Source organism: Cupressus sempervirens, chromosome 9 (genome assembly GCF_028749045.1).
Source record: "Cupressus sempervirens isolate cs-2001-9-10 chromosome 9, ASM2874904v1, whole genome shotgun sequence".
Taxonomy (NCBI): Eukaryota; Viridiplantae; Streptophyta; class Pinopsida; order Cupressales; family Cupressaceae; genus Cupressus; species Cupressus sempervirens.
In genome coordinates this window covers 824,554,996-824,580,133 of record NC_143126.1, presented here as the reverse complement: position 1 = coordinate 824,580,133, position 25,138 = coordinate 824,554,996, and the positions used below count along the sequence as shown (strand labels likewise).

General features: G+C 39.0%; 1 protein-coding gene across 1 annotated transcript; it reads left to right on the top strand.

Annotated features, from left to right (window-relative positions):
* Positions 1-518: 518 nt before the first annotated feature.
* On the top strand, positions 519-25,138 carry LOC149541219 (replication protein A 70 kDa DNA-binding subunit A-like). The gene is made up of 3 exons (XM_089802226.1): positions 519-1,289; positions 21,931-24,022; positions 24,391-25,138. Exons 1-2 carry the CDS (start codon positions 1,021-1,023, stop codon positions 24,008-24,010), a joined length of 2,349 nt encoding a protein of 782 aa, XP_089658352.1. The 5' UTR covers positions 519-1,020; the 3' UTR covers positions 24,011-24,022; positions 24,391-25,138.

Here is a 25,138-nt window from a genome sequence, read left to right as displayed (position 1 = left end):
TAACATTTCCTAATGCAAAATAAATACTAATAGCATAAATAGGGCAAAAACTGTAGTTAGGCAGGGACGAACGATAAAATCTTCAATTCTATCCTAATACACTTCTCTTTCATCTAAATTCTAGGGTCTGTTTGGTTTATGGAATTTGAAAAACTAGGATTTCTACAAACCTTGATTTAGCCAAATCAAGATTTTGCAAATCTTCATTTTGATTTTTGGAACTTTACTTAAACCGTTTGTTTCACTTAGAAGATATGTGTGAAGACATATTTTTGTGTAAGCTTGGAGTTGGAGGCAAATTTCAAAAAGTATTCCAATCTACTATTTTTACACTCCTTTTGATTTTCAATTCCTTGATAGTAGGAAGTTGGAAAACTTGATTTTGAGGCAAAATTGGAAGTCCAATATGCTAATTCCATTTTGCCAATTTTGCCACTTTGAAAACGAGGGTTTGAAAAAGCCAATTCCTTTCATCTTCAAACGGACGCTATATAGAACTACCCTTTCTCGTTATTACCATAATCTACAACAATACAGTAATCCCGAGACACGTCAACCATGTTCAATTACAGCGACCAAAATCGTCTGTAAACCAGATTTTTGTTTTTGGAGAAACCCAACCAATTTTGAAGAGATCAGCCGTCCGGTATTCTTAAAAAAATCTCATCTTCACCAACTTTATAATCAAAACATGTTCAACCCTCTGAACATATAGATAATCCCATTGAAAACCGCTGTCTGCAACTGTCTGTTCTGAATTAAAAAAAACCAAAAAACCGAAGCCATAGACCCAGTTGGACTTGAAGTTTAAATCTTGATAGCGAGGAATACACTTCTCGCATCTCACCAGATGAACAATTATTAAATTCGCTCTCCAGTATATGTAACCGTCTCTAATTCATTTAAGTTTTGCTGCAACACCTTTGAAATACAATCGTCTCTGCTAAGCCCAATAGCCACTTTTAGGTCCACTTTCCCTAATTAGATTTATTTACTCCCATTTGCCCCAGTCTTGCTAGCATGGAGGTGACTCTTACGCCTAATGCAATTGAAGCAATGAACAATGGGGATGACGAACTATGTCCCCTCGTGCAAGTCTTAGACATACGGCAGATTTCCACTGCTCAGAGCGTGCACGAACGCTACAGATTGGTGCTCTCGGATGGTTCTTACATGCAACAGGCCATGCTCGCTACACAGCTCAATGTCACCGTAAAATCTGGGCATCTTCAGAAAGGTTCCGTAGTTCAATTGACGGAATATACCTGCAACACCGTCCACAATCGCAAGTAGGATTCTATTCTCGTACACTTTGACCTCATGTTTTAAAGGTTTTGGTTTTAGGGTTTTGTCGAAATTATATGCAGAATTCAATTCTCACATGCTCCATTTTGATATGGTGTTGACTTCTTTACAGTGTTTTCATGGTTTAGGGTTTTCAGAAACCCTAAAGTTACTTCACGTTTAAGCATGTTACGATAGTATTAATTCTATCGTGGAACCGTAGTTTCAGTCATGGTTGGTCTGTAAAGATAACATTTTTAACAGAGTTTTTGTAAACTTATTTGCATTTCCTGAAATCTATTGCTCAATCGTTGATCTAACGGGTCCATGATAATGTAATGTTTAAAAGGATTTTTGTGAGCTTAATATTATTCCGAAATCCAATGCAAAACTATTGTTTCAATCAGTCTATAATAATTTATTTAGTTTTATATTTTTTCTTTTCAGCAATGAATGAATCATATTTCATTTTTATTCAGGGAACTATAAAAGGGGAAGATAAAGGCGACTTGCATAGAAAATGACCAACGAAACTGTCTTTATGGAAGTTAACAAGGGAACACGATTTTCCTTATTTGTCAATATTGGGAAATAAGTTCACAAACGTAATTTATTCGCACGCCAAACTCCCCTTAGGAAAAGTTTCGTGCTCTTAGCTTGCTTTGTTTTGAACGGTGGCATTGATCGGATTTATGTGAAATGATTTATTACGTTTCGAAGTTTCTGCTTTTCTGGAATTTGCTGGATCATTTCTTCGCAGGAAACATTTCTGTAGCCTATTATCTAAAAGAGCAATGGAGAGAATAGATGTAAATGTAGAAAGGAAACAAGACAGGAAAATAAAACAGTAAAAAGGAACACTAGATAGGGAAGATTTTTTCTGTCCACTAAATCGTACTGGAATTTACATAAATCCCTGAAGCAAAGGGTCTGTGCATAACTTCTGTGAAGGTAGGCCAATGAGTATACCAACTGCAAAGGGTTCAAGCTGCTCTCTGTCCTCAGGTATTGTGCATAATATTTTATTATTTCAATCTACCTGAAGTTACAGCGATGAATGAGATGTTTTCCCCCAACTGAGAAGACATCGGAAAAGGAGAACCCAAAAGATGCTTAGTAATTAATTTTCCCTCATTCGGATTTGCTCTCAAGTCTCAACTTGATCTGCTACATGGTTCTCAACTAAAACCAGTACCTGGCAACATGGCATGAAGGGTCAGTATGGCTGGAAAGGTCACAATGTAGTCTTTAATCCTCATCCACGGTAGAGATTTTTGCCATTGCAGTGGAATGGATTTGCAGTTTAGTTGTAGAACATTTTGAATGCTGTGTAAATTGTATATAAACAAGCCACACATTTGTGGTGCAAGTATTCTAATTAATGTGATGAATTTTGCATCGTTTAGGTTGCCACTTTGGAGGGTGGACAAATTTTTTATGAATGACCCTGTTAGTGCATTTTTGGGTAAACTACAGACTTGGCTCTGAACATCAAAGATACAGCTGTATTTCATATTCAAAAGAAAGGCTTTTCACTGTGTTTGTCTCAAAAATTCAATTCCAGTTCTCTTGTCTAGACACATACTACTCATGCAGAGAGCCAAAACTCATCAAGATGAAATAGACAGCTTCAGGCCAGTGCGTAGGATTGGATTGATTCTCTGGCTCTTTAAGCACTGCAAATTGTAAAAGGATGGGCCTCGAGAGCATTGGGCAATTAGACAGAAATGAAAGAGTTATAGCCAAGCGTTGACTAGCCATGCCCTAGCTAGATTTAAAACAAGCACGACATGCAGCTAAACATTGAAAGTTAAAACAAGTTACAATGACCATATAGCAATTTCTTTAAACATATTATGCACATGCATCTTGTAAGCATTCCCAACATGATTCTGTCAATGTTTAACTAGCTCTTAGCCAACACAAGTTTTAGCACAATTGAAACCAAGTCATGAGAGAGACGGAAGGACAAGTCTTACACCAAATTTGAGAAGGAAAAATACTGTCTAAATTGTTTGAGAGTGGTAGGGTAGAAAGAGAAACTACTGCAGACTGGTGCCTCGATTCAATGAACAACTGAGTCACTACTTTGCCTTAAACATGCAGGCAAGTGTAAGCTCCGAATGACAACCATAAGCTGGGCTCTATAATCAGTAAATGAAGACCTATTAGTATGTGAAAATTTTGAGTATGAACAATAATTGAATAATTAATAACCAAGCAAGATAAATCCATATCCAAGAGAGAAACTCAAATGCACTTTGAGAGTTTTACAACACCTGCCTGAATCAACTTATTGGCATATCAACAAGCTAGCAAGTGTAACTTCAGAGATGAACATAGCATGTCATCTCTTGAATATGTCTAGTGAATCGTGGAGACATTCGTGACAGATAAATATTTTGGCATTTGATCTTATTTCATGGCCTTATAGCATGTGGAAGTAAAAGGCATGACACAGAAATGTTTACATAGATTATTGTCTTTGGTTTTTTTTTCAGGTCACAGGATTTGCAATAAGGTACTGCCTCTAAACTGACCAATCCAAAATAGATCTTGTAAAGCTTCTTATATAGCATATGTAGCTCGAAACATCGAGTCTCATGGGCATGAAAAACTAGTGACTTGTCATTACAAACCAGTAGTTGCAACTTGTTATAATGTCCCCGAATTATAATTACTCAAATTATACCCTGTGTCACCGGTTTTAATTACAATAAGTAGGATTAGAGATATCTTTCACTTTGATGGAGACCCTTCAAACAAGTCGGGAATCATTTGTAATGATCTTTCATAAAATAGATCTCTGAAGTTAGAAATAAGCATCTATTAGAAATGTAGATTTAATCAATAGATTGCTTAAATCAATTTAAGAAGACTCAACTGTAGAAGAGCAAAGATAGGTTGACTTGATTGGTTTCCCTAGAGACCCTCTACCTTAGGCTCATACTGTCCCTCTTGGCCTCATGTGGCCCTTGACATCTATAAGAAATTGAGTATCTACTGAGGTGTTTACAACCTACAGAGGTGTCTATAACTGTGCCCTGCAATCTATTTGCTTTTATCCTACTTCCAGTGACTGAACATCTTTAATGCATTCGCTTGCCATGATTGAGAACATGAGGAATAAATACAATAGGTTGCCCTAAAAGTCCATCCTTTTTAATCCCAAAGGCTTTTGTACCCCTTTGGCTCCATGGGACTCCCCGGTCATACACCATGAGGGGGCATGCCTAGAAAATGACCTCATTACCATTCCGGTGCTACTAATGCATCATTTTCCGTGCCATGGCTGATCACAACAGTCAGATATTATAAATATACTCAACATCTTATACACAATTCCTATATTAAGCCATTCCCGAGTCAGTAATATATCTATAACGCTAAGCCAGATAGTCATAAAATGCATATTAATTCAGTGATATGTAGATTTAAACAGAATTAACCTACTATGTCTGGATTCGCATACTGCAATGCATAACTTGCACTTTAGGCCCACAATATATAATTCATACTGTAAGCATATTTGTTTTTAGCATGATTTGATTTTGTTTTTCTGATTGGATGTACCTCTTCAATGAAGTTATTGTCTTTCATATCTTCTTTGGGTGCAGGGAGTTTCACCATTTGGTTATGAGAAGATACATTTGTTTGACAACAACTGTTGCCCCTTTCACTTCTTATTTTGTCTTCACCTCTTTTGTTTTTCTTGCTTTTCAAGTCTGCACATATACCATGTAAGATATGCATGTCTTGTTTTTTCTTGATCTACATGGCTTATTCTCTTTTCTTATCAATTTTATTTCAGATCTGTTAGTTTAAGGTAGTTTGGACAGCTGTTCGCCTATATGTGATTAATTGGCAAATAATTGTTAGAGTTATGATAAATATTTGTTAATTAATTGACTCCTAGAAGCCACTAGTAACCTATTGGTTAGGTTGTTTTAATTGAGAAGCAACTAGAAACTTCTTTGTTAGGAAACAACTAGAAACTTCTTGGTTGAGTTGTCTTGATCGAGAAGTTCTAGAAACCTCTTGGTTAAGTAGTATAAAAGGGGTTCAAGGGAGGCATTTGGAGAACAAAACAAAACAGAGAACAACAAGAGTTGTAGAAGCATTCGGAAAACAAAACAAAATAGAGAACAACAAGAGTTGTAGAAGCATTTGCACTGTTAGCAAATGAGTTTGCAGTGATAGCAAACAATCTTGCAGTGTTAGCAAGGGTGCAGTGATAGCGTTGGGGATAGCAGTGGAGAATATCAGCCAGAGAAATTAGGAGGTTGTTTGAATTTCTGCAGTGAGAGGGAAGAAATTTTGTATCTCTTGATTTGCTGAAGTTAATATATTTTTCATCTGCAGAACTGGTTTCCCTTAGGGGTTTTTCCAGTGACGATTTGTCCAAAAATATTGTTTTCTTTGTGTTTTGAATTTCTTTCCGTATTTTTATTGGTGAAGTTGTAGTTGTGTTACTTTTCGATATTTGCTGTGAATTTATTTTCAGCAGTTTAATAATTGTTTACGATAGGAGATTAATAATTAGTGACTGCAATAGTGTTAATTTTCACATAGTATTAGAGCATTGTTGAGGGTATAAGAGTTTTGCCCTAGGAAAGAAATTTTGATTTCTTTAGAATTATTGCTTTAATCCCTTGAGATGGCTTCAGCTAGTTTGAGAGATTAGGACATATTGGATGGTGCCTCAAATTTTGGTGTTTGGAAGGCCATAATTTCTTTATTGTTGGAAGAGAATGGTATCAAGGATTATGCTACCACTGGTATAGTTGTACCCATAGATGCTATACAGCTTGCAACATACAAAAAGGACGACGCCAAGGTGAGGAGGATTATCCTTGATGGTGTTAAGGATCATATTGTTCCACATATCACGGAGCTAGAAACAGCGAAGAAGATGTGGGACGACATTCTGAATCTGTATTAGAATGCTACCACCAACAGGAAGATGATTCTCAGAGAGAAGCTAAAGAATACCCAGATGAACCAAGGAGAAGACGTTACAATTTATCTCACTAGACTCAGACTTGTCAAGGATGAGTTAGCAGCTATTGGAGATAGTCCCACTGATGACGAGCTAGTGAGAATAGTCCTAAATGGGTTTTGTAAACAGTGGAGTGTCTTTGTTCAAGTTGTTAGTGGATGAGATACCTTACCGAGTTGGGATTGACTATGGACTGATTTCACTCAGGAGGAGTTTAGACTAACTCTTGTCAATGGGTCCAACAAGAGTCAGAAAAGTGAGGTGGAATAGGTGAACGTTGCCCTAGCAGGGAGAGGGAAAGCAAAGAAGGGATCTAGCAAAGGATCAAACTCACAAAGTGAGAAGAAGAAGAAGGACCTTTCTAAGGTCAAGTGCTTTGGATGTCACAAGTATGGTCACTATGTCAATGATTGCCTAGAAAGGAAGAAGGCAAAGAAGCAGGCGGCATGTGGTCCTTGCCATCTATAAGAAATTGAGTACCTACTGAGGTGTTTATAACCTATATAGGTGTCTATAACCGTGCCCTGCAATCTATTTGCTTTTATCCTACTTCTAGTGATTGAACATCCTTAATGCATTCGCTTGCCATGATTGAGAGCATGAGGAATATTTGCAATAGGTTGCCCTAAAAGTCCATCCTTTTTAATCCCAAAGGCTTTTGTACCCCTTTGGCCCCATTGGACTCCCCGGTCATATACCATGAAGGGGCATGCCTAGAAAATGACCTCATTACCATTCTGGTGCTACCAATGCATCATTTTCCTTGCCATGGCTGATCACAATAGTTAGATATTATAAATATACTCAACATCTTATACGCAATTCCTATATTAAGCCATTCTTGGGTCAGTAATATATCTATAATGCTAAGCCAGATAGTCATAAAATGCATATTAATTTAGTGATATGTAGATTTAAATAGAATTAGCCTGTTATGTTTGGATTCACATATGACAATGCATAACTTGCACTTTAGGCCCACAAAATATAATTCATACTGTAAGCATATTTGTTTTTCTTATGATTTGATTTTGTTTTTCTAATTGGATGTTCCTCTTCAATGAAGGTATTCTCTTTCATATCTTCTTTGGGTGCAGGGGGTGCAGGGAGTTGCACCATTTGGTTATGAGAAGATGCATTTGTTTGACAACAATTGTTGCCCCTTTCACTTCTTATTTAGTCTTCACCTATCTTGTTTTTCCTACTTTTAAAGTCTGCACATATCCCATGTAAGATCTGCATGTCTTGTTTTTTCTTGATCTACATGGCTTATTCTCTATCCTTTTGGATTTTATTTCAGATCTGTGAGTTTTAGGTAGCTTGGACAGCTGTTCGTCCATATGTGATTAATTGGCAAATAATTGTTAGAGTTACGACAAATATTTGTTAATTAATTGACTCCTTCTAGAAGCCACTAGTAACCTATCGGTTAGGTTGTTTTAATCAAGAAGCAACTAGAAACTTCTTGGTTAGGAAACAACTAGAAATTTCTTGGTTGAGTTGTCTTGATCAAGAAGCAACTAGAAACCTTTTGGTTAAGTAGTATAAAAGGGGTTCAAGGGAGTCATTTGGAGAACAAAATAGAACAAAGAACAAGAGTTGTAGAAGCATTTGTAGTGTTAGCAAATGAGTTTGCAGTAATAGCAAATAGTCTTGCAGTGTTAGCAAGGGCGCAGTGATAGCATTGGGGAATATCAACAGGAGAAATTAGGAGGTTGTTTGAATTCTGCCAGTGAGAGGCAAGGAATTTTGTATCTCTTGATTTGCTGAAGTTAATATATTTTCCATCTGTGGAACTGGTTTTCCCTTAGGGGTTTTTCCAGTGACGATTTGTTTGAAAATATTGTGTTTTGAATTTCTTTCCGTATTTTATTGGTGAAGCTGCAGTTGTGTTATTTTTCGATATTAGCTGGGAATTTATTTTCAGTAGTTTAATAATTGTTTACGATAGGAGAGTAATAATTAGTGACTGCAACAGTGTTAATTTTCCCATGGTATTAGAGCATTGTTGAGGGTAGAAGAGTTATGCCCTAAGAAAGAAATTTTGATCTCTTCAAAATTATTGCTTTAATCCCTTGAGATGGCTTCAATTGGTTTGAGAGATCAAGACAAATTGGATGGTGCCTCGAATTTTGGTGTCTGGAAGGCCAAAATTTCTTTATTGTTGGAAGAGAATGGTATCAAAGATTATGCTACCATTGGTATAGCTGTACCTACAGATGCTATATAGCTTGCAACATATAAGAAGGACGATGCTAAGGTGAGGAGGATTATCCTTGATGGTGTCAAGGATCATATTGTTCCACATATCGCAGAGCTAGATACAGCGAAGAAGATGTGGGACGCCATTCTGAATTTGTACCAGAATGCTACCACTAACAGGAAGATGGTTCTTAGAGAGAAGCTAAAAAATAGCTGGATGAACCAGGCTTAGACTTGTTAAGGACAAGTTAGCAGCTGTTGGAGATAGTCTCAGCGATGACGAGCCAGTGAGAATAGCCCTAAATGTGTTTACTAAACAATGGAGTGTCTTTGTTCAAGTTGTTAGTGGACGAGATACCTTATCGAGTTGGGATCGACTATGGACTGATTTCACTTAGGAGGAGTTTAGACTAAGTCTTTTCAATGGGGCCAACAAGAGTCAAAAAAGTGAGGTGGAACAGGAAAACGTTGCCCTCGTGAGGAAAGGGAAAGCAAAGAAGGGATCTAGCAAAGGATCGAACTTAGAAAGTGAGAAGAAGAAGGACCTTTCTAAGGTCAAGTGCTTTGGATGTCACGAGTATGGTCACTATGTCAGTGATTGCCCAAAAAGGAAGAAGGCAAAGAAGGAGGTGGTTGCTTCAACAAGTGCAGAAGAACTCTCCAGTAGAATGGAAGAAGATTTTGCACTTATAGCTTGTATGGTGAGCTCAACCTCACAAACTCTCTGGTATATAGATAGTGGGGCGACATTTCATAGGACAGGAGTTAGAGAGTACTTCTCTAGTAATAAGGAGGAGAACACCAATATCCAGATTTCTATGGGAAACTTGTCCAAGCTCAACCCAGTTGGGAAAGGGATTGTTCAGTTTTAGAGGTAGAATGGAAAGATAATTCTAGTTCACGATGTGTTGCATGTGCCAGGACTAGGTATGAATTTGATTTTTGTATCTGTTCTTCAGGATAGGGGGTATAATGTATTCTTTAGAGGGACACGTGTTGATCAAGCACAAGGATTGGAAATCACCCATAACTATTGGAGTTAGGAGTGGTTGCCTTTACAGGTTGCAATTGATACTCCCAAGGCACTCATGAGCATCACTAATCCTAGAGATCTTTGAGAGCTATGGCATAGGAGGATGAGCCTTTACAGGTTGCAATTGATACTCCCAAGGCACTCATGAGCATCACTAATCCTAGAGATCTTGGAGAGCTATGGCATAGGAGGATGGGCCATATTCATCATGGAGCACTCAAATTGCTTCGTGAGATAGTGATAGGTGTTCCAGAGTTGAGCACAGAGCATGATGATGTATGAAAGGGACGCGTGTTGGGGAAGTTTGCAAAAGCATCTTTTCCAAGGAGTAACACCAGATCTAAAGGTGTTCTTGATCTAGTACATTCAGATGTTTGTGGCTCGATGTCAACAATGTCTATTAGAGGATATAAGTACTATGTTATTTTTATCAATGATTTCTCTAGGAAGACCTGGATATACTTCTTGAAGACCAAGGATGAGGTTTTTAGTTGGTTCCAAGAGTTCAAGGCTCTAGTGGAGAATTCAACAAGAAAGAAGATAAAGGTTCTTCAGTCAGACAATGGCGGTGAGTACAAAGGAAATAACTTCCAGGAGTTTTGTACTAGGGAAGGAATCAAGAGACAGTGGACCGTTCTATATCAGAGGCGACAAGATCTATGCTACATGACCAGTATATACCCAGCTACTTATGGGCAGAAGCGTGTAGTACAATAGTCTACATTCAAAACAGGGTTCCACATAAGGTACTAGGGAGGATGACACCAGAGGAAGCTTTTACAGGTAAGAAGCCTGATGTTAGCCATTTCAGAATATTTGGGAGTTTGGCATATTGCCATATTTAAGGTGATACACGTAGCAAGTTAGATCAGACTACTATGTTGTTCAGTCAATCATAATTGCATGATGATGCCATTTTGAGATGACAATATGCTTTATGATGCTATCTGGTTATCTGGTATTTGGACATGTCTCTGATTATGTTAGATGTGGATTTAATGCTATGGTTATTTACTTCATTCTTGCTTCATTATGCTTTATGCGAACGTGAGTGATGTAAATGGATTATTTTGGTGTAATTGAATAAATGGTTAAATAAGGTATTTAATGTATTTATTGCTTCAGATATGTTATTATATGCAATTGCACTTGATCATGTGTTTTAGTGTGCAAGATTTATATCCCTGGCAGTGGCACATGGAGTTAGTGATTCAGTTGTTCATATTTTATTAATGTCGTTCTTGTATGGTCGACGTATCTTATTTAAATGTTTAAATTAAACCCTCTGGTGATTTGATAAATTCGGACTCATGTGCATTATGTGACTAGGCCTGTGAACGTATCTGTGCATTTAGAGGTTCGCATTGTCGCAAAGGTTGTTAAGGAATTTTTGTGATTTTGGGTTTTCGGGCTTTAAATTTTTATCTTATTTTAATTTCTAACAACTTTGCCATAGATGAATTCTTATTATTAGGAATAGCTTGTTTTCGTTTGGGTCGATTTGGGTTTAACTAGGTTGGTTGGTTATTTGCCCTAATTGATTATTCACTCGAAAAGTAAGTATTGAAAAAGGAATTTAATTGCTCACTTCTCACTTTTGAATTAGAAAGTTTGAGAGTAAAGCCCAAAATCCTCTTCATGAGGAATTACTATTTTTTTCGTTATGGGAGCTACAAGCGTGGGATCGTCGCGAGATCGGTCTCGTTGGTTTTATCTCAGGTAGACCTTGGATTGCTGCGACTTTTGACTGCTTTTGCGTGAATTTTATTTTATGGTTTAGAATCTCGTTTTGCCTTTTTGGTTGTGAGGTAGGGCTCTCTTGTTTTATTGTTTCAGCTCCGTTTCTACTTCTGTTTTTGGTGGCCGTTTGTTATGAGGCAGAGCACTAGTGTTCCCTTTTGTTTCTATATGCTAGCTCTACCCAGTTGGGTGGGTATGAGCATTTCCTTGTTTTTCGGATGAGGGTTTGGGGTTTTGCACTATTATGATGGCTATTTTTGCATACGGACTCCAAACCTAGATTTTATTGGATTTTCGTGACTTTTGTGCCCTAAGAACACATGGGTTTTAATTTTGAAGTTTTTGAGTTTTGGGATTTTTATCTCGTTTTGCGTGTCACCTTGTTTTCTCGGGTTTTCTTGGCATGTTGTTGGTCGTGGACTTGGATCATCTGTTGGGATGCCAGTTAGATCATTGTTGCACTTTTATGTTTGCATTGGGATGCGTGTCGCATCCGTACTCCCTACTTTATGTTCGGTTGAGTGATTTTAGACCTGGTGTTATTTTTCTTTTGAACCCTTGTTATTGTTTTGTGGACACTAGGATTTGTGTAGAATCCATACTTCTAGATTGAGGCCGATTGAGTGAGTTCATGATGTTTGGTCTTGTTGCATCATTGGGATTCGTGTAGTATCCATAATCCCAGATTGAGGCCGGTTGAGTGAGTCCATGATGTTTGGTTTTATTGTTCTTTGGGATTTGTGTAGAATCCGTCCTCCCGAGCTTGTTTTCAGTTGAGTGATATTTTGCTTGTGTTCTCATCCAATCCTTGTGATATGATCTTCGTGATGGTGGTGCGCCACACACGAGCATGTGCATGTGCATTTGTCAGGTGACTTGCGAGGCCCAATTTTTTGTGGTACTTTCAGGAGTTATGATCATTTGGGGTTGGGTTGGGAATATGCATGCCTATGGACACTCATCGTTGGATGAGCATGGGTAGGGTGGGGTAGCACATGGAGGGGGCTTCTATCTTGCAGCCTGGTGACTATTGCTCAATGGGTTGGCAGAGGAAGTTGTAAGTAAGTGATAACTAAATAAAACACTGGGTGGTAATAAAATTTAAGATAATAAAATGTTAGTGCGAGATCCTTTCATTAGGGAGTTGAGCCGCACGATCTGAGCTTGGGCTTTTGGATGCCAAGCGACTCTCCGTGATGTCAACCCCTACTTAGTAGCTCGTTGAGTGTCTGACTATGACTTGTAGTTTATGCATTGTCTCTAATCTTGGTTTCAGTCTTCATTACTGTCTGGCGTGAGTGTTAGCCATGGCCGTTTGCTTTATGTAATGTTCGTGGTTGGATCATTATCTTGGTCAGTAAGGCGGGAGTGGACCTATGAGTTTCACGTGGTTGGGAGGCGTAGCTACCTTCACTACTGCTGGGGACCGGTGTGCAGAGTCAGTCTATTGTCCTAGTGCGACTGTTGCTTGATGTTTTCACTTGGTACTTTGGGTTTCGGAGTATGCTTTCTTGTGATTTATGCTTTCATTGGAATCCTTGGATATCATGTTAGATGATGTTAGTTTATTTGACGCATTTCTGTATTATGATATTTAACATATGTTAGATGATGAGTTGATTTATGGGAATATTTAATGCTTTACTTTTTAGCATGTTAGATTTCCTTATTCTTATGATGTTGTATGTTTTAGTAGTGACATCGTCATAAGACAGCTCCAACAATCTGGTCGGTAGTTTGGGATGTTACGCACAGAGGATGGCTAGGACCTTTTAGGTCTCATGATGCTATTATGGTTGGGAGGAAACACGCATGAGTTTGGTTATTCTTGTACATTGTGATGTTGCTTCTGTATATTGCGATGTTACTTTAAGTACTTTTTTTACTGCTATGTTTCAAATGGTGGTTGTAGTTTCTGTTTTTCAGTTATTTTGTTCGAGTGTCTTGGCCTCGATTGTGGATCCGATCCTCCTCGGTGTGGAGGAAATTTATTTCCTAGCTTTTTATCTTTATGTTTTTTGGCTCGCTGCTTTATATCCTCACGCGAAATTGCACTTTCTCGTGCGAGAATGCAAAAGCTTGCATGGTGTGTTGAGTTTCCTCGCGTGGCTTATAGTGCACCCTCATGCGAAACCCAACACCAATTTGGGGTGTTTTGGCTGCTAAGCCAAGCAAGTCCACACGTGCTTGGGCAAATCCTTGCGTGGCTTGTTGTACATCCTCCCACGAAAATCTGTCAGTTGTGTTTCCTCGTGCGAAACCCAGGGGGCATCTTCATTGGTTTTCAAGGAACACAATTTGGTGTTTTGAGTACCCTTTGGGTTTACTTAATTTCCCATGCTTCAACAAATCTGAGATTCTTTGTTCTGTTGTCGTCTTTGGCTGTCATTCTTTAGTTTGGTTGTGTTAGTTAGGTAGTGACGTTTGGAGATCCGTTGGTTGTTGGGATTGTTGGTGAAGTCTTCCGTTGTGATCTTTGTGATCCCTGCATGATGTTGTCATATGCATTTAAAAAAAAAATATCTTGGCTTGAATTGAATCCTCCTTCCAAGGATCTAGTCGCATTTGGGATCATCTTTTGAAGGAGATTAGTCTCCTTTTCCTAGTTTATGCAATGTACCGAAGTACCAAGTTTGGATGTTTGGTAATAATCATAAATATATTCTAGAAGACATTGATATTCAATAAGTGGGGCATATAGCAAAAAAAAATTGTTAGACTATGTCAAGTAATCGTTGTTTTCATAGTCAATTTGAAAATAGTAATCGTCATTTAGGCCCATCTGCTTCCCTTCTATATACCTAACCACTTGAATGTTCTGTAAAAACAATTTTTTGTTTTGTGGATAATGATACAGTTGGATGTTAAACTAATCGTAAGTCCAATGGGTTATGTTAGTTGTTTAATTCCGCAACTGTTTAGTAAATGGATTGCAGGTGTCCACTGTCATGTCCCCAAATTTTAATTCAATTTTTTAAATTAAATTAATTAATTAATTGGTCCCAAAATTTAAATAATATAAGGACCTTTAATTAGTTTATTTAATTAATATGGGGCCCAAATTAATATTTGTATTTGTGGTTCCGATTGATTCAATATATCTCGGACCTATTTTTATTTTAGTTTCCATTGGCATGTGTTGCCGTCGGCTATCTTTATACACCCTTGGAAAGGTTTTCCCTGACGGGTATTTAAGCATGACTTGTAGGTAGTCGTAGACATGCATTCTGATTATTTATTTTGTACTACGAATTCCTATTGGGATTCTTTGTTGTTTGCCATTTTAGAAGTGAAAGATCTTCCCTACTTGGCTTATTCGATTTCAATGGGATTCAACCCTCACCCTATTTCATTGCATGTAATACTTCGCTCATATTTGAAAAATCAGACTACAATCTTTGTAGTTGATGCATATATATATCTGAAATTTTATTGAATCATTTATTCTATCATTTTATAGCATATTCGATGAGTGTGTTGTCTGGATATCAAATATAGTTCGATCTCCACATTTTGGAAGGCCTCGAGTTCAATCGTACAACCTCACAAGCTCACTGTACGGCCTCCAAGTGCAACCGTACGATCTCTATCCCTACTGTACGACTTCATCCACTGCTGCTTCTCGTACTTATCTGCTCCCTCACATATCGTACGGTCCTCTAGCTTCACAGTACAAGCTTCTTACCTTTTCGTACGGTCACCAAGGTAAACAACGGAAGATCCTTACACCATTTTCTTTAGCAATTGCCTACTGTACACCTTCCCTAGACTCAGTACGACCGTACTTCCTACTGTACAGCCTTATTGCAACCCCGTCCGTACAGACATTTAGCATTCTGGAACTTGCTATCAGGCACTCAGGGCTAACAAATCATTACACTCTACCGTATATCAAGATAATACTGTACTACTTGAAGCACTAGCCCCCTGAAACACTGACTCGAAGCACTGACCTGAAGCACTGACCACCCGAAGCACTGACCTGAAGCACTGGTCACTTGAAGCACTGACCCGAGGCACTGGCCATCTGAAGCACTGAGGGATACTACTTGGAGCACACAACTAGACTACCTAAAGCACATGACAAGAATATCTATAGCATACTACGAGACTTCATAAGGAAACTCTAGAACGAAATATTATAGTGGTATCAAAGTAGAAACCTTTCGGGAGCATCTCCGAAACTTTCGGGAACATTACCGAAACCGTTCGAAACATTACAGTGGAATCAGAGCAGAAATCTTTTGGGAGCATCTCTAAAACTTTCGAGAACATTACTGAAACCATTCGGGACATTACAATGGTATCAAAGTTGGTGATCTTGCCAGCTTGTTGGGATGATTAAGAGATTTTGGTATTTGGATCACACTATGGCGCCGGAGAGCGATGGAGAGTGGTGGTTGAAGGCACTACAAAAAATTGACAAAGAGCTTAGCGAGGGTATTGATCTTCCATTAGATATATTGGAAGTTTGTTTGTGTCAGAATAACCATTTACCTTCAAGATATATACAGAGAATCCTCTCGCCGATTAAAGAGGCCTTAAGTCAACCCAAGCTTTTGAGACAACCTGACAAGGATAGAAGATTGACAGTTGTAGTATGTCTTAGTGAGCTTTTGAGAATTTTGGCTCCTAAAGCACCGTATGATGATAACACCATGATAGAGATATTGCAATTGATAGTTGATAGCTTTTAGAGGTCTCAATGACTTTAGTAGTGACCCTTTTGGTAGGAGATCTACAATATTGGAGAATTGTGCAAATGTCAAAGTAACCTTCTCTTAGATCTTGAATTGCAAAATTTGGTTCATGATATGTTTCATCACTTCTTGGTCACCATCAAGGAAGATCATGATACTAAGATTTTAGTTGCTATGGAGAGTTATGATTTCGTGCATTGAAGAGTTGGATGAGATATCCCAACCCATCACATCTATGTTATGGGCTGTTCGTAATCTAGGATGTATCCCCTTTATAGCAGCATATAGATTGGTCAGTAATATTTTCAAGCATTGTGAAGAAAAATTAATATCTCATTTGCACAAGTGGGAGAAAATGGATGACAACGATAAGGGTGATGCTTTACATGAGAAGAATGAAGGCATGGAGTCTTATGATTTCATGCATTGAAGAGATGGATGAGATATCCCAACCGATCACATCTATATTATGGGTTGTTTGTAATTTAGAATGTATCCCCTCTATAGTAGCATATAGATTGGTTAGTACTGTTTTCAAGCATTGTGAAGAAAAACTAATATCTCATTTGTACAATTGGGAGAAAATGAATAACAACGATAAGGGCGATATTTACATGAGAAGAATCAAGGCATGATTACAGGGCCGCTCTAGTAGGATTTGCTAAATCTTTCTACTACACCAACATGGGGAGAACACCAAAAAAATGAAGAGGTTGCTTGCACAGCTCTTGTTAAGACATGGACGGATCAAGTTGTGCCCATCATCGAAGTTGTGCCCAAGGTTGTGCCTATCACCAAAGCACTATCCATTGAGGAAGTTCCATCAGTTGCCGTTGTTGTGTCCATCATAGAAGCTTTGCTTGCTATTGAGGTTTTGTGTCTATCACCGAAGCTATGTCCATCATCGTGGTCTTGTCCATCACTGAGGTTGTATGTCTATCGTCGTCGTCGTGTCTGTCATCGTCATGTTCGTCACCGACGTCGAGTCTGTGTCCGTCATTGAGTTTGTGTTTGTCACCGTCGTGTCCATCACCATCATGTCTGTCAACAACGTCGAGTTTGTGTTCGTCGTCGAGTTTGCGTTCGTCATCGACACCAAGTCCATCGCTGAGTTCATGTCTATCATCGTTGTTGTGTCTGTCACTGTCGTGTCCGTCACCGACTCAAGTTCATGTCCATCGTCGAGTTTGTGTCCGTTACCGTTGTGTCCATCACCAGCACCGAGTTCGTGTCTCTCATCAAGTTCGTATCCATCACCGCCATGTCCATCGTCTTGTTTGTGTCCGTTACTGTCATGTTTGTCACAGACACCGAGTTCATGTCCCTCTTCAAGTTCATATCCGTCACCTGTGTGTCCGTCACCGATGTCGAGTTCGTGTCTGTTACTGTCGTGTCCATCACCGACATCGAGTTTGTGTTCCTTGTCAAGTTCGTATCCGTCACTGTCGTGTCCATCACCGACATCGAGTTCGTGTTTGTCATCGAGTTTGTCTGTTACCGTCGTGTCCATCACTAATGCCGAGTTCGTGTCCCTTGTCAAGTTCGTATCCGTTACCGTCGTGTCCGTCACCAACACCAAGTCCGTGTTCATTGTCGAGTTCGTGTCCGTCACCGTTGTGTCCGTTGTCACTATTGCCATGTCCGTCATTGTCATTGTGTCCGTTGCCATGTCCGACACCGTTGTCGTCATGAGTGTTATCTTCATTGTCGTCACTGCAGCTGTGTCTATTGCCAAGTCCATCATCATGTTCGTCACTATCGTTGCATCTGTCAACCTCGTGTTCGTCACCGACGTCAAGTCTGTATCCATCGTCAAGGGTGTATCCATCGGTATAGTTGTATCCATCAACGACATCATAGTTGTGTCCGTCATCATTGTGGTTCATCGGTTGCAATAGCTATGTTTGTCGGCATTGAGACATTGCTCGCTGTTGAGGCTCTATCCATCATCAAGGCTTCAAGTGAGGTTTTGCATGCCATTGAGGTTTTATCTGTAGCTAAAATTTTGTTTTCCGTTGAGGTACTCTTAGTTGAGGATTTTTCTGCCAAGGTTCCCTAAACTGAGGTACTCTTTGCTGAGGCTCCCATCATCGCGATAGCCTTCATCGAACCTCATGTTGCTGAGGTTATCACAGTCGAGCCCCCCTTTGTCGACATCTCACCACTGAAGCTCTCTTCGTCAAGGTTTCATCCGTTAGGAATATAATAGTGATCATTGTGGTTGTGTCAGTGGGTAAGTTTTTGCTAGCATCAACGTCTGTGTGCATGACCATACTCAAAGAGATTTTTGAACATAATGACACAAAAGATTTCATCAATTTGTGTCATTTGGATCGTGGTGAAGGGTACGACAATGTTTATATCAGAGTGGCATAGCGGATGCTTAATGACAATGGGGTGCAAGGGAGACAATTCACTCATTTTGCTTGCGTGTTTGGTTTGGGATCCTGGTGACTCAGGATACGATAATGTTTATATCGGAGTGGTGCAGTGAAAGTTTGATAGCAATGTGGTGTTGCGGAGAATTGATGTCATTTCACTTGTCTTGCCTGTGGGTTTGATTTGGGACGTTGGAGGAGTTGGTGTTTCGTCAGATGACGGAGTGCTTGAGGGCAAGCAATCTTTGGGCAGCGAGGATTTGTTCATGTCTCCAAATTTTAATTTAATTTTTAATTAAATTAATTAATTAACTGGTCCCAGAATTTAAATAATATAAGAACCTTTAATTAGTTACTTGATTTAATTAATATGGGGCCCAAGTTAATATTTGTATTTGTGGTTCCAATTGATTTAATATATCTCAGACCTATTTTTATTTTAGTTTCCGTTGGTATGTGTTGCCATCGGCTATCTTTCTACACCCTCGGAAAGGTTTTCCCCGATGGGTATTTAAGCACGGCTTGTAGGTAGTCGTAGACATGCATTTTGATTATTTATTTTGTACTGCGAATTCCTATTGGGATTCTCTGTTGTTTGCCATTTTGGAAGTGAAAGATTTTCCCTACTTGGCTTATTCGGTTTCAGTGGGATTCGACCCTCACCCTATTCCGTTGCATGTAATACTTCGCTCAGATCTGGCAAATCAGAGCACAATCTTTGTAGCTGATGCATATATATATATATATATATTTGAAATTGTATCGAATCATTTATTCTATCATTTTATAGCATATTCAGTGAGTGTGTTGTCTGGATATCAAATACAGTTCGATCTCCACATTTCAGAAGGCCTCAAGTTCAATCGTACAACCTCACAAGCCTATCGTACGACCTCCAAGTGCAGCCAAACGACCTCCATCTCTATTGTACGGTTTCATCCACTGCTGCTCCTCGTACCTATTTGCTCCCTCACATATCGTACGGTCCTCTAGCTTCACTATATGGACCTCTTACCTTCCCGTACTGTCACCAAATTAAACAACAGAAGATCCATACACCATCTGCTTCAGCAATTGCCTGCAGTACACTTTCCCTAGACACTATTCGACCGTACTTCCTACCATACGACCTTCTTGCAACCCCGTCCGCACGGACATGTAGCATTCTGGAACTCGCTATTAGGCACTTAGGGTGAATAGATTATTACAGTCTACCGTACATCAAGATAATATCGTACTACATGAAGCACTAGCCCCCTGAAACACTGACCCAAAGCACTGACCTGAAGCATTGGCCACCCGAAGCATTGACTCGAAGTACTACCTGAAGCACTGGCCATTCGAAGCACCGAGGGATACTACTTGGAGCACACAACTAGAGTACCTGAAGCACACGACAAGAATACTTAAAGCATACTACAGGATTTCATAAGGAAACTCTAGAATGGAACATTACAGTGGTATTAGAGCAGAAACCTTTTGGGAGCATCTCTGAAACTTTTGGGAACATTACCGAAACCGTTCAGAACATTACAGTGGTATCAGGGCAGAAACCTTTCGGGAGCATCTCCAAAACTTTTGGGAACATTACCGAAACTGTTCGAAACATTACATCCACAATACCAAACGTTGGAAGAGCCAAGCTCATGGCAGATGGTAGTCTGTGTATATACAAGCAATAAATTGTAGAACTGTCTGTGCATGATTGCAATGTTGAGATGGAAACTAAAGATGAGATCATGAGAAGCTAAGTACTTTTATGTACATGCAATTTAGTACTGTCATCGCCACTTTTCTAAAGATTTTGATTAAGCCAGGCCCCACGTATCCATGAACCAGGTTCTTTTCCTGCATCTGTAGCCAGATCCGAACCAGTAACTTAGATCTAGAAGAAAACCTTCTAAAATAGGTTTGCTGAGGCATGGACTGGATCCTAATGGAGCTGACACCAACCAGAAGATTCAGCTCCTAGTTTGTGCAAGCCACCATGCAGAGCTAAGCTCCCAGAAATAAACAAACAGGGCCCTCCAATGTTGAGCAGACATTCTGATGGTGCTGGCAGCAGTGGAGCTCAAAAATTAATAAGCAATTTGGATGAAGAGAAAAAATCCCTGGCAGCAAAGCGAAAGACCAAGGTTGGACTGCAATAAGCAACGTTTGTAGGCATCCTTTGATCTCCAAAACTCCATTATGGCCAGCTTGGAGAATTCTGAAATCTTCAAAGTTCAAACATAGAAATTCACATCTTAAAGCGCCAAAGGCCAGCTTGGAGGATTCCAGAATCTTCAAACATAGAAATTCGCATCTTAAAGCACCAAATAAAACCTAGAGGGGTAAGATGCTCAACAAACGGCACTAAATTTTAAAACTGGTTGATTGATAAATTTCTCACATCAATTGTTTACAAAGTGGTTGGAGGCGTGCAAAATTAGGTGCTAACATGACCATTTTATGGGTCGTTTTGAGGGCTGGGTAATTTTTTTTCTATTGATTATAAGTTTGCAAACATACAAAAAGTTACCAGTAGGTCACGGTATATCACAGTTTGGCATTACTGCATTTACAAAAACATTAGAGTATATGAAATCTCTCTCAAATGACACCTTAATTACATAATATGAGCTCAAAACATATGTAGAGTACTATAACCAAAAAGCATGGACTGAGGATGTATCAGCTGAAACTGCTAAAATAGATAGTACCACCCCTTCTTTGCAGGCTTAGGAATGCCAACAATTGGAGCATCAAAGGTTCCAGCAGTATGAGCAGCAGCATCTGTCGGAACAGTGCTGGGAACAGTAGCAGGAGCATGCGCCACAGGAGGAGCTACAGTTGCTGCAGAGGACATACCAGAAGGGCCAGAAACAGAGAAATCATCTGTGTTATGTCTGTCTTTATTTTTGCTCTCCTTAATTTGCTGATGAAACTGTTTCAATGTGATGTCAAACTTATCTCTGTCAGCCTTTGTCAAGGCGGTCGTATAGCCATATGCCACTTCATCTTTGTTCACCTCTGCTTTACCATCTTGTAGTGGCTTCAAGAACTTGTCTTCTTTCAGCTTGAGGATAGCAGTCACTTGCAAGGAGATTTTATAATTTACGAGTCTCCAGAGAGACTCAGTAAGACGCCTAGCCCTACAACTGAAAATGTCATCATTCCTAAACTTTCAAATTTGCCACAATACATACGCAGAAAAGATAGGTAAAAAATAGCTGTTGTCTTTATTGAGGCACAAAATTTCCTGTAAAAACATTAAGAAAACTGAAATTGCTTATAACAATGAGACCAAAGATAATCCAAACTTCTTTGGCAAAACAACAGTCAAAGAAAATATGGTTAACAGATAAATTGCATAGAGGAAATGTTAAATACTTTTTATCTCCTTGATTTTATTTATTTACTTGAAAGTTTTGATACATTTGATGCCTACTCAGGCAAGCCAGGTAGGAAAATCTGTATATATAGTCTGGGTTAACCTTAAGTCATTTTTTTCTTCTGCATCTTTCTTATTCAGATCTATTATGAATATTCTTAGAATCAGATTTCTGTATTACTGAGCTGATAGATTATTTTTTTTGTTTGCAATGGTTGCAGGATTATCATAGTCTTGAACATGAATCTTATTGTTCCCCAGCAAGACATAGTGGGAAATCCCAGACAGCTGATTGATGCAGGTGTAAATGCTCAGCATCAGCCACAACATCAAGAGAGAGCTGGAATTCCAATGCAATCTGCACCCCAAGCCCAGCCTTCACCACAGGTCAAGCCTGTACAGGATACAACGGGGTCAAACTTGAACAGGCCACCTCAGTCTGCATCCTTACACATTCCAGCTACTGGACTGGGTTCACATGCAAGGATGGGGCAGCCTGCTGCTCAGCCAGTGCAGAGCCCTGCTGTTGGTGGAGCGGTTGACAGAGGCATGAATCCTCCCAACCATCCATATGGTCGTCCAACTGTAGCTCATCCATATCAGCCGCCTCCTGTCTATTCTAATAGAGGGCCCATTGCAAGAAATGAAGCTCCTGCAAGAATTATTCCTATTGCAGCACTAAATCCTTACCAAGGTAGATGGACAATAAAGGCTAGAGTTACTGCAAAGGGTGAACTTCGTCGTTTCAACAATGCAAAAGGAGATGGAAAAGTTTTTAGTTTTGACCTACTTGATTCTGATGGTGGTGAAATAAGAGTCACATGCTTTAATGCTGTTGCAGATCAGTTCTATGATCGCATAGAGAGTGGGAGAGTGTATATAATCTCAAAAGGGAGCTTGAAACCTGCACAGAAGAATTTTAACCATTTAAAAAATGATTGGGAAATATTTTTGGAAAGCAGTTCTTCTGTTGAGTTGTGTTTGGAGGAGGATAGCTCGATTCCAAAGCAACAGTTCAGTTTCAGACCAATAATTGAAATTGAGGATACGGAAAAGGATTCTATAATTGATATCATTGGTGTTGTTTTATCAATCAATCCATCAAATACAATATTGAGAAAGAATGGCACGGAGACTCAGAAAAGAACTCTTCAATTGAAGGACATGTCAGGTTGCAGTGTGGAGTTGACAATGTGGGGTGGTTTCTGCAATAAGGAAGGCCAACAACTCCAAGAATTGTGTGATTCAGGAGCTTTTCCCATTCTTGCTGTAAAGGCTGGACGAATTAGTGATTTCAGTGGAAAATCTGTGGGAACAATCACCACAAGCCAACTTTTTATAAATCCGGATCTTCCAGAGTCACAACAATTGAGGTGCTGGTTTGATACAGAAGGGAAGAATCTGGCTTCTCAGTCTATTTCAAGGGATATATCATCTGTTGGACGAGATGAAATGTTGAAAACTGTGGCACAAATTAAGGATGAGGGACTTGGTAGATCTGACAAACCCGACTGGATTGTGATAAAAGCTACTTTGTCTTTCATAAAGGCGGACAATTTTTGTTACACTGCTTGCCCATTGAAGGTTGGGGGTAGGCAATGCAACAAGAAGGTGAATAATAATGGAGATGGCACTTGGTATTGTGACAGATGTGAGAAGAGTTCCCCTGAATGTGATTATAGATATCTTCTTCAATGCCAAGTGCAAGACCATACTGGTTTGACTTGGGTTACTGCTTTTCAAGAAGCAGGAGAAGAAATAATGGGTGTTACGGCGAAGGAATTATTCATATTAAAAAATGAAGAACAGGATGATGTCAAATTTGGAGAGATTGTACGGAAAGTCCTTTTCAATAAATATATTTTTAAGCTGAAAGTGAAAGAAGAGACCTATAATGATGAACAAAGGGTGAAGTGCAATGTTGTAAAAACAGAAAGACTGGATTATTCATCTGAGTGCAAGGTATTGTTAGATTCAATTGCTAGGCTCAACAGTGGAGAGTTAAAGAATATGACAGTGGAAAGATCAACAAATGCAGGAACAGCTACTGGATCCAATAGTACTGGATATAATAGTTTTGGATATAGGGGAACTGGTTCGGCTAGGAGTTATGGTACTAATAACCTGGTCACAAGTAATGAGGGTCGGAATACTGGAGGTGGGGAATATTTTGCCAATCCGGGTGGCTATGAAGGAACACATAATCCAAGTTCAAACATTTATTCAGATTGTATCCCACCAGCCTATGGCAGTGGGAATGCTAGAGGAGGCTATAATATGAGGATGGGTGGTGGTTACTGAGCAGTATTGGCTGTAAGTACTCAACTTTATCCAAGCAATTTGTTTGTTTGCAGAAAAATTTCTTTGCTACTTCCAGTATGTTTTTTTATGGTGGTAGCTCTGAATCATTGCATTGGATGTGTGCGGACAATTTAGTGTCAGGAGGTGTTATTAATTTAACTGGATGGTTCAATATCTTGGGATACTTATTTATTTTCTCTGAGATGGAAATTTGGAATTGAAAAGTTTATTTGAATAGGATACCTTATGCGTTGTAACATAACTTGTTGGTTTTGACTGAGACATTTGTATCATTTAAATGAAATGTAATAATGCAGATGGTTGGAAAATAAATTGTCTTTGATATATTTTTTGCTTAATTAAAACATGGTGTATTGCAGGTAGAATGCAAAGCTGCAATACAGATTTTCAAATTGTGAGATTGTGGTCATTGATTTTCTGATGGAGTCATCATTTGCATTCTAGAGCGAGCAATATCTTCAGTATTTACAAATTTTGTAAATATAAAATCAAACTGACAGCAATCGTGAATCACAAGCGAAAGTTGAAATTGTATCAAACAAGTTCGTTGTTCTCTACTGGGCTTCTTTCTTAACAAACTGCTGGATTTGCAAAATGCTTGAGCTGGGGTGGTATATATGACACGAAAAGCTCAACATTGAGTATAAATGCACGTACAAGCATGAAACTCTTTAAAACCAAACTGTTCTGACTAGCAGAATGAAGTACGCTAAGGGAACGGATTAAAAGAGGTTGGAGCATTCTGTAAGGAATTTCAAATTACTTTTCAGTTTTTCTTTATGAGCATCCAAATAGTCACAAATGTGAACGTGCCTTCATCAATGTAGTCACAAATTTGAACGTGCCATCATCAATGTAAATTGTGATATTCTTTGAACTTGTTGAGTAGGTATCTGAAGCCATCAAATTTCCTGTCCTTAATTCTGTAAGATAGTTTTCTGGATTAAAATGTAAGATAGATATAAGTGTTCTGGATTAAACTGTAATAAATTTTCTTGTTAATGTTGTGGATCGTATTCTGGGATCCATCATCAGGATGTAGATAGAGATCCAAACACTATCTTACAAGTAAATATTTATTGTACTTAGAGATGCACTTGTTAAACA